This window comes from Melitaea cinxia, chromosome 3 (genome assembly GCF_905220565.1).
Source record: "Melitaea cinxia chromosome 3, ilMelCinx1.1, whole genome shotgun sequence".
Taxonomy (NCBI): Eukaryota; Metazoa; Arthropoda; class Insecta; order Lepidoptera; family Nymphalidae; genus Melitaea; species Melitaea cinxia.
In genome coordinates, this window is record NC_059396.1 from 11,000,871 (window position 1) to 11,012,525 (window position 11,655).

At 32.1% G+C, this 11,655-nt stretch overlaps 1 protein-coding gene across 1 annotated transcript; it reads left to right on the plus strand.

The window, feature by feature from the left end:
- Window positions 1-10,597: 10,597 nt before the first annotated feature.
- On the plus strand, window positions 10,598-11,452 carry LOC123667479 (putative uncharacterized protein DDB_G0286901). Its single transcript, XM_045601375.1, has one exon. The coding sequence runs from the start codon at window positions 10,598-10,600 to the stop codon at window positions 11,450-11,452; it is 855 nt and encodes a 284-aa protein (XP_045457331.1).
- Window positions 11,453-11,655: the final 203 nt, after the last annotated feature.

Consider the following 11,655-nt stretch of genomic DNA (forward strand, 5'->3'; position numbering starts at 1 on the left):
CCGTGGAGACAGTTAACAGTTTTCACAATAGAATTATGATATAATTTGACACATCAAAAGCGTTTCGGCGCGAAGTCCATGAGTATAAGTTAATTTAGTGAATGACGTGCTGTTGGGACACGTGATAATTAATATATTTTGTCTGGTAGTTATAATCTGTATTTACTTCTAGTTAAAATAAGAACTAATTAATTAAATATGCTAAGTTATTGTACACAAAGTGTTGAGGTGAATGTTATACAACAATATATAGTTATAATATTATTATTATTTTAAATGAATTGAAAATTGTATGATCCAATGAAGTGAATACTTCGTTCCTCAGTTTATTAGTTGTCATTTTAGTTGTTCAAGTTTATAAAAATATAAGAAAAGCGGTATTATGTTTGATGCTGCTTAGGATGATAAATAAAGAAAAAGGACTAGGGAAAAATTCTGTAACCACAAATTAACTAATCAATGTAAACTAAGCAACTAATATAGTATGTTGTCACCACTTAAAAGTACTATTAAATTTTTGATTAAAATATATCATTAGCAAACACGTTGCATTAAATTTCGCACCCCTATGGTAGCATCTATATGTATGGTATGAATGGTAGTCTGATAGCGATCGTTACTCATAGTAGGGAATATATCCGCCAACCCGCATTGGAACAACGTGGTGGATTAAGGTCTGATCCTTCCCCAATATGGAGAAAGAGGCCTATGCCCAGAAGTGGGATATTACAGGCTGAAGCGTATGGTAGCACGAAATTATATTTATGAATACAATTAAATATTAAATACATAAATATCCACACACACTTTTGTCTTTTCCTCCTGTAAGCAACTTAATGCTTGTGTTATAGGTAACAGCCGACTGTTAACGCTAATTTTTTTGGTCAATGTTACATTGAAATAATACATATATAAAAATATAAATACACATATTACACCCAGACTCAGGCGGGAATTGAACCCGTAACCCGCAGAACAGAAAGCAGGGCCACTACAAACTGCTCCAACGAGCTAGTCAATTATATGATTTTGGAATGTTTACGAGATTTCCACTTGTTATAATGAAACAACTTTTTCTGATCTTATCGCAGTTTATTAAGTTTTTAGATGCCCGACGTTACGGATACTTTACAGCAACCATGTTCACGGTTGCTGTAAAGTATAAGATAAAATCCGAAAAAGTTGTTTAATTATAATAAATTACATGACTAATACATTTGGAAGAAAATCTATTCATCTGTATTTATGTCATTTTCGTTAACATTTAGTTAAAATTATATCAGAAGAAATTTTAATATATCTCTTGGTATAACTGAACATTAAACTTGAAAATTTTAATAGCTTATGTACTTATATACACACTTTAATATATTATGTATCTTCAAAATTTTATTTGAGAGTAAAAGTTATAAATTATTTTGTTCATTGAATTTATTATGAAATGTAAAATTGCACTCATCTTGTCATTGACATTGTTATTTTATTATTGTTATTATAGTTAAACAATGACATTAACAATTTCAATTTCCTTATTCCATTTACTTATATCCATTATCCTATTCTATATCACACTCAAAAGAGCTAAGAGTGAAATGAAAGCTTTTATCCATATGTCAGGGAGAGTACTTACAGCGGCTTATTGTCACCCCCGCTAGAGAATTTGATAAAGCGTGTGCGAATATTAACAAAAGGAATATCTTGTTAAATTGATATTGCTCATACGTTCACGCAAATTGCAACTCTAATTACATCATTTCAAGTTTCTCGGAAGTTATAATTGATCGCTTTAAAATAGCGAGTTACGACGTTGCGATGAAATAGGCGTGAAATTGTCTCCGTCGGAAAATGTATAATTCAAAGGGGAAGATTAAAATATTATCCATGTTAAGTAAATATTCAAATGAATATTTTCCGTGTTAGACAACAATGAACTTTTGGAGGGGAGGCGCGTAATTTGATAGATACCTACGTATCTACAAAATGATCGTTCGTTAAGGGACGAGACTGTTATCATAAATTAAGTATAAGCGTGAATCGGGATTGAGAGAAATTAAACGGTTTTCGGTATGATAAACGAAATTAAGTGTTATGATGTTATATCCTTCTTAGTAATTCCGTATTGGAATAACTGTCAATTTCGTTGTAAGTTTTTTTATAATTTTAGCTTTACAGTTATTATAGTTGTAATGCTTAGTCAAAATATTTTAAGATATATTTTTAAAAATAAGAATGTGCTACAGTAGTGATTAACACTCATCCACGTTGTTAATATTGATATTTATATTGATGATTGATACATTGATAATATTGTTAACTTTTAGCTAGTATGTTTAGAAAGTAGTAAAATGTTTATTAATTTTATATTTAGAAATAAATAAAACCCTGGGCCTTAATGCTGAGCTAATTATTAGTTTCTATGAAGGAATAATAATTGGAGCTTGATTCGTCACGCTGGTCGTTACCAGGATGGCGAATATTAATAGTTCCAGATTATTATTGATTTAATTTAGATTGAGAAGTAGTTTTTTCTTAAGATACTTTTTACCATAAAGGACGTGACGAATGACAATAAAAATATTATCACTTAAACTCATGGGACCCAATTCAGAATTGAACCTGTGACCGCTTAAAATCGTTGCACGCATTCTATTTACTGGGTCATTTTGTCTGTAAGAACCATTACAAAACGTCTAACTTAAAAAGCACCTTTTTGTAGATCTACTTGGATGCAATAACGATATGCAAACTACATCTATATTTTCCTATTACTTAGAGTATCGAAGTCATTATCTTTAGAGTAGCATAATTGACGTAGCGCGTGTTCGCAAATGCATTTGGTGACAATGTGTCATGTAAATTATACACTTGCGCCCGAAGCGAAGCTGCGCTCCGCCGTGACTCTATTGTTATAATAAAACGCCAACCCTGAGTTATACTACACAGGCTAACGGGAACTTGGATTCCTTATTCAACATACAAATATAAAAACGCAATTATTGGCATTTATTATTTTTCATATTAGTAAAATTATTTTTGATATTGCAAATAAATTTTTCTTAAATAGGTATAATAAGTTATGAGTACAGACGAACGACCTAGGTGTTTAACGGTACGCTCACCTCTTTTACTTATTTCTTTTTTTCTTTTATACTGTTGTTTTGCGTTCGTTCATGGTGTTAAATAAAGGGCTATAATTATTTTTAAATGCCTTTCATAATGATACAATTCTATGTCATTTCTGAAAAGACAGATACATATTTAAACCATTAATGACAAAAACCTATGGCCTATAAAAATGAACCATTAGGATTCAAACAGTGATAGGAATATCAAACTACTACCTACTGCACCAATCCATCGTGAAAATGTATGATTCGTATCAAGTAAATCATGTAGTTTTTATTTCTAGTCCTCTGGGCGAAGTGACTGCGGGTGTACATCGCGGGGGCGTTACATGTTTATATGTTTATTTTAATACGCGTGTCGCGCGTATAATACGGAATTTATTACGGCACGACCCTCGGCCGGATTAATGCGATACGGAAGATTTGAATTCGGAGCATTAACTTGGATTGGTAGGTTTAGGCGGGAGGAGGAGGCAGTAAATATAGGTAGCCGACCTGTCACCGTGATGGATGTTTCATATTTAACCTATACCGGTGCTTATAATAAATATGGCTACGTCAAATTAGTTAATCTTAATAAGTCAAAGTTAATAATGAGGGATATTTGCTGTAAAGTTATTGATTTAATGTGTTTGTATGATGCAATATATGGATATGAATTAGTTTACAAATAATGAAACAATTTTTTTACATTTATTTATTTTAGTTATTGTTATATTCGTTTTTTGCTCCATAATTTAAAATACATATTTCACACCACAAAGCTTGCTATAGTTTTCTAACGGTTCTTTACCCTTTAGAATCACAAAATTTTGTGTCAAATACAGTAGAAATGTATATAGGTATTAATAGGTATTAAAAATAAATGCACGTGTAGCTGTTTATTTTTCTTGCTTTATTATATAGAACGTTGAGAACGTTTTTATAACGCGTTAGCGCAACGGTCACAGCACTGGTTTGTGGCTGTTGCGCTGGCGGTTGTGTGTTCGACCCCTGCATATGACAAACATTCATTGACAACACAAAGTCTGGGTGTTTGTGGAGTCTTTGTGTGTCTCCCCACTGTGCCTCGGAGAGCACGTTAAGGTGTCGATCCTGTTTTTGTTATGTACACCTGATAGTGATCGTTACTCATAGTAGGTAATACTCATGGTGGATTAAGCTCTGAACCTTCTCCTAGATGGGGAAAGAGGCCTATGCCCAGGAGTGGGACATTACATGCTGAAGTGTAGCGTATAAGCGTATTATATAGAAGAGGCAGTAAAAAAAGTTTATTACATTACGTTCACACATTGCGTTTATATTAAAATGACTCAACTCGACCTCATATTATACGTGTATAGTAAAGAACAGATGGAGGACATTTGATTTAATTTTTATATTTGTCAATTTTAAATATTTCAGTAGAAAAAACGCTATTAGCGAACGACGGATCAATAGCGTCTTCAAGAGAGCCTATTGTTTTCCTCAGATCTTATTTAAGGATCGAGCACCGCGGATGTCCAATGATTTATGACCACTAATAACAAGAAAAACTAGCTATAATCTATTTTCATTCGTATACAAATCGGTTGAACAGAAAACCATAAAACACCACACACAAAGAATCTTTATGTAAACATAACATACATTAAAATCCGTTATATCTGTTGTTTTAAGTCATTTCGAAAGCCATCAATCAGAAGCATTGTTTGTACTGTATTGAGGCAGCCGGTAACTATGATTAGATTTTATTACAAAGTACATAGACAACATCCGAAATCAAATAATGAAAATCGAAAGGACACAATTTAAAAGCGGTTGTTGATTTTATTTTAGACAAACAAATTAAATTAACATGGCTTATTTTCCCGCTTGATCCAAGGAGACAAATAGTCTGAGTAAAATTTATGTATCGGAATCAAATTCAATTTCGTCTTTGCATTTTATACTCGATTTTTTAGATCCGTATAACTTTAACGGGAGTAAGGAACGCTATGGATACGCCGCAGTGGATATTCATAATTTGGAAGAATCGTTTTGAAATAATTGTCCATTTTACACTTTTTATTCAAGTGAAAATTAATTATCTTTAGGTTATATTTCTTGTATAAATAAGTGGTAATATTAAATTCTTAATACAGACACACATTTAGTAAAATATAAAAAGTTAGCCGTCACGTAGAGCAACTGTTGCTCTCAGTATACTTTCAATCTTGTGAAATTTGTTTTCGCGTAGGATTTTTCTAATCTTCTTTAGCATCGTTTATATTGATTATAGCGCTCCTGCCTTATTTATATTCAGTTGGAGTTTTTTCATCACGCCCTGTGCTTAATATCGCAATTTGTGTCGTAGTTGGAGTAAACCGTGGGGACCTGTCACCTTTTTCTTGGTCATTCCGTCTTCCTAAGGAATCTTTATTTTATTACGTGTCTAAACTATGGGCAAATAAAACTAATTTATAGGTCAGTATTTTGCCAAAAAATTAACTATAATGAAAAATTAAATGCGTAACCTGGTAACGAGTTACGAGAACATTAATTGTCTATTTCGCACTGCTCTGACTAGAAGACAGAGCAATTATCTGTACATTTGTTTATACAATCGGGCTAATGAAATATTAAATTCCTACACTCTATCCCTGAAACTACTCAAAGCAATTGTTTTCAAGTTGCTGTCCTTGCTGGACTACCAAAAAACTGAGGATCTTCGCAAGGCATACTGGGAGTAGTATGCACATCTTGTAATTTATTTGCGCAGACATAAAAACACACAGACACACACACTCTCACACACATATACGCACATAGATACACACACATATCCTCCTTATCCTGCATTATTTTTTTTTATTAAGTATAACTAAAGGTAATATATTTACTTAAGTTCTCTTGTGTATTATTGTGTTAAGAAATAAATAATGGAAGAGCACACTGGTTCATTGTGGCACAGACTTTGCCTCTCACAAGAACCAGTGAACTTATTGTATGTAAATAATTTTTACTCATTATACTTTATTATTATTATTTTAAAACGCATTTTTTAGTTCGTTAAAAAATTTTCAAATAAAAAAATTGATAGTAAGAGTTACTTGTCTATACTTTCCTTTGTAGATTCTTAAATATTGTGCCTTGGATTCTTCAATCGGATTTGAAAGCGCCCAAAAACTATGGCGCCACAGATCAATTAGTTCCAAGTAATAAACAAAGAAAATATGTTCGTTATGAAAAGAATTTAGCTGGTAGCAAACTTCTTTTGATACATCAATCAAAATCATACACATAATGAAATCATCATTTGGGTGGCCATAGAGTGGATGGTTCCAAGAAGCTTAGACGGACTCAGATGCACCGCCATTATCACATTCCTGATTTATTAATTAGAACTTAGATAGCTACAGATCTGACAATCGCGGCGAACTACTTTTTTATAAAGTCTTTAAATAAATTTACATTAGCAACAATTGAAAATCGAAGAAATTATGCCGATATCCAGCCAGCAATATCTCTGTTTTTATGTTCGTTAGGTTGCTACTTTTTATTAATAATTCATGCATTTTTATTATGATGAATCAATAAAAGTTTTAATTACATAGGTATGTGAAGTTTCAGAAGACTAAATAAAATTCACGTTTAACATTTTATGTAAGAATGGATTACAATTTGATGTGGTTGATATTTTTCACAATTAACACGCAATATGTGTTGGGTTGGTATTTTTTAAAGATACTTTACGTAAAAATTATCAGTTTAATCCGAGTATTTGGATCGTCGATTTAGTCTTTAGCTTCTCACTGGTGGGTATAAGTATCTTTTTCCATGCAGGAGAAGGTTTGGAGCTTATTCTATCACGCTTCTCAACTGCGGATTGGCGCAAGCATTCCCTACTATGAGTAAGAATCACTATCAGGTATTTATGATAGCAACCGCGACCGACAGCATAACGTGCTTTCCAAGGCACGGTAACGAGTATCCATATCTATGAAAAAAACATTTGTACTAATATAAATACCGAACCCGAGCGGGAATCAAACCCGCAAACCGCCGGTGTTAAGACACCTATACGGAGGACGTACCACGACACCAAAACGCCTGTTTTTGAGTAATTTGATTATATCAAGTGTTAAAATCGATGACACGTAAACAGGTTGTAGTTCCTGCACTGGCGCGTAATTATATATGATAATTATTTGTAATAATTTTCTAGATATATATTTGTTGTAACAACATTGATTTTGAAGGGAAATTTGTAATGGAAATTTCAATAACTTTAATATTAATCTTATTAATATGTATTTTTCATTACCATTAGAGATAAACAAAGCATTTACTCTGTAGTTTACGTGTACAGCATTGTTAGAAATTACTAAGATAATTTAATTCGAATCCGTTTTTAGTTACAGATTTTAGAAAACATTACGGATTAAGTTTTAATCAATGTGGCGATGTTGTCAAAACATTCAAATGTATGACTACGTGTAAGAGCATTGGTTATCGCTTGTTCCGTCTGAACCGTATGTGTAAATGCACATGCCATGAAATGAAAACGACCACTGTTCTACCATTTTTTATATGGAGAACAAACGGAACAACAATGAAGATGCCCAAGTTGCAAAGTGTGAAGCTTTACGATGTTGTTGGGACTTTGTCGCCCGCAACCGCTTTGAGGACTTCTAAACCAACAAATAAAACTACAACGATTTCTACGACTGCATCGAGTAAAACTGAGACTGATACTTTACCTCCAACAACAAATGATATCAACAACACACTCCCTTACAACAACACACTCCCTTACAACAACACACTTAATAACAACACTTTTTTTAACAATACAAACGGTACAAAGAACAATTCAAAGAAATCAAAATAAAATCTGTTGTAATCGGAATTTTGGTTAAAATATTAAAGGATTTTTTTTTTATTTAGTATCAATTGATTGAAATGAAACGTTAACTTAAAGAAATATCTTTTTATTTTTATAACTAAGTAATGATTTTTTAGAACTTAAATGCTACAATACATTTTCAGTAATGAATAAACGTTCCAGTTATGAATAATTGTTTGTAGAATAAAAATTTAATGCATATATAAATTACTTTAAAAATTATAATAGTAAAAGAAATAATCTGTTAAATTACACACAAAAAAAACATTCTATACTTAAAGAACATGTACGTTTTAAAATCGTAATGGTGCAGGGGATAGGATACGTTGACATTAGGGAGTGCAATCTGGTGTCATTTTCAATCCGGTCCGGAACCGGCCAGATCAAATTATAATAACTTAACTTTTCTTTTTCATTCCAACATTAGTAGACTGTTAATAAAGCGTAAAAAAAAAACAGTACGTGCTTTATTATTAAATTGAAAAAGATTATTTTTAAAAATAATTTAAATTAAAAAGCTAAAAATATTAAAATCAACTTTTTTAGAGCTGCACATGTAGTTGTGGGATTTGTCAATTTTTGCATTTGTTGAATTCAGGCGAGTTCTTTTATTTAAAAAAAAGGTTCGTTTCACTCACAAAAAGTCATGTTAACACGTGGTAAGACGGACATAGGAACCAAGAGCAAACGATCCTGCTGATCTGTGAATAATTGTGTTTGCGCGTAAACGAAAAAAAACCGACTTCAATTACATCGACAAGTAATACAACGCAGATCGACGAAAAAATAGTCAAGCAACTACGCGTTATCAAAGATTACTCAAAAAGTAGTTATCAGATCTCGATAAAATTTATATGTGACCACATGATAAACATCAGCTTTCGATTAAATTAAAAATTATCAAAATCGGTACACCCAGTAAAAAGTTATTGCGGATTTTCGAGAGTTTTCCTCGATTTCTCTGGGATCCCATCATCAGATCCTGGTTTCCTTATCACGGTACTAAACTAGGGATATCCCCTTTCCAACAAAAAAAGAATTATTAAAATCGGTACATCCAGTAGAAAGTTATGTGGTATAATACAACGTAGGTCGACGAAAAAAGCGGCAAGTAAAAACGCATTATTGGATATAACTCGAAAAGAAGTTGTTAAATCTCAAATAAATTTAAATGGGACCAATTGGCACATACCACCTTTCGATTAAAACAAAATTTGTCGAAATCGGTCTACCCAGTCAAAAGTTCTGATGTAACATACATAAAAAAAAAAAAAAAATACAGTCGAATTGAGAACCTCCTCCTTTTTTGGAAGTCGGTTAAAAATTCATCCCGTTCCTCGTCACAGTATAAGGGTTCTGCTATGTTCACCGCTTTTGGGGCTACTCGAAAAAGGGATTCTTAAAAAAGAGCCCCTCTAACTCGAGGAATTTGACTAGTGTCTGTCTCCTGTGATTCGTTGCGTTTTTTGATACCCACGTTGGCTTTGAAGTCTCCCATAACAATAGGGCTTAGGGCTCCCGTGAGTTGAGGCCTGAGGGCCAAAGTGCTTGCCTTGAAATCATTGGGGGTAACATCCACATTTACCATACAAGGAAAGCAGGTTGGAAACCGCATGGCTGGCTTTGTTGCATAGAAGACGCTGCTGCTCATCTCTTGTCTGTGTATTTATAAGCCAGCAACAATTGAATACATATAATTGATTTTTTTTACAAGCAGGCTTAGTACCTTACTGAAATAATTTTTAGCATTCTAAATTCTGCGCGCATGTCCTGATTTGAAGCCGCATCCTTTATGTTAACATCCACTTGTTTTAATACAGAGTTTTAGTTTCTTATCTAGGTAATAATAAAAATTCCTTTCTAGATTTATCACATTCTTAAATTATAAAAATACATAAAACTAGTTTATGCAGTAATAGTTATTTAACGTGTAATGTCTTTTTATAATTGCTGAAATTATTACATTCGTTAATATTTTTAGTAATGGATATTGCGGTGACATTTATTTGTATTTCATTTAATTTTCTTCTAATAAAAGGCGACAAGCCTACAAAAATAGGTAATTATCGTAAAATAAAATTTCATTTCATTAAAATGTTTTTATAATAATTAAAAAAAATTTTTTTTTCAGTGTTTTCACCACCAGAACTAACAAGCGCTCATGTAATAACAAATAGTAAGTTCTAAAAAATACTTATAAACCTTATTTTACACCACAAATTTGAAAACATAAATTAAAACTGCTTTACTTACATACGCAATAAATTTAAAATTTAAAAGTAAAATCTATTTACGAGAATTACAGGTTAAATATTTTTATTAAGCTTAACAATCACAATAAGTATGAAAGTGTTGGTTTAACATCTCTAAAATTTATAGTTCGATAATAATTTAAAACTTGTTTTTAGATTCCTTAAAATTAGCATTGAGATACGGTTTTCACAAGACATCGGAATGTAATGATTTCAATAAAGCTTATCTGTGTGTTCAAAAATGCACTGATTTGCGTTACGATATAGCATATTCAGATAAAAACTGTTTTTGCACTTGTTATGTCAACAAACAAAAGGCAAGATATACGCATCATTCATTATATACTAAGACTATGTGGAAAAAAGGACCTCCATCTACAATAAAACCTGCATGGGCTGCAAATAATAAAAAATTAAAAGATAAAGTTACGATGTCCACTACTAAAAAAATAAATGAAAAAGATAAAGAAAACGATGCAGCCCAAACTGAACTGAATAAAAATCTGAATAATACGCAAAATGTAACAGAAAATAGAAATATGACCAATGAAGATCTATCAATTGAAACTGGAAATTCTAACATAGCCAACTTTAACAACTCTACTGGTGGATCACAAAGTAGTATTATACAAAATAATCCTAATGCGCAACAATCAGGAGTAAACGCAAGCAATTCGAACAATACAAAAACTAACATTACACAATTAACTCCCAATGCGCAACAATCAGGAGTAAACGCAAGCAATTCGAACAACACAAATGTTAATAATACACAAGCAAACTCTAATACGCAACATTCAGGAGTAAACGCAAGCAATTCGAACAATACAAAAACTAACATTACACAATTAACTCCCAATGCGCAACAATCAGGTGTAAACGCAAGCAATTCTAACAACACAAATGTTAATAATACACAAGCAAACCCTAATACGCAACATTCAGGAGTAAACTCAAGCAAGTCTAACAACACAAAAACTAACATTACACAATTAACTCCCAATGCGCAACAATCACGAGTAAATGCAAGTTTGTTTAACAGCACAAATACTAACATTACACAACTTACTCCCAATGCTCAACAATCAGGAGTAAACGCAAGCAATTCTAACAGCACAAAAGCTAATAATACACAACCTACTTCTAATGCGCAACCATCAGGAGTAAACAATGGGACTGGTGGATCAAACGCTAGCAATACAGGATAAGGAGTAAATGCAATCAACAGTACCTTTCCTGGTAGCAAAGGAACTAGTGTTAGATTTGTGATTAATCATCTTTATTTTCTTTTGTTTATTGTATAATTATATTAAAAAAAATTATTATATTATAATGGATTTTATATGTACATGCAGACTTCCAATTCTAATCACGAAACTCTGTGATAAATCTGATTAATAGATATAGAAAA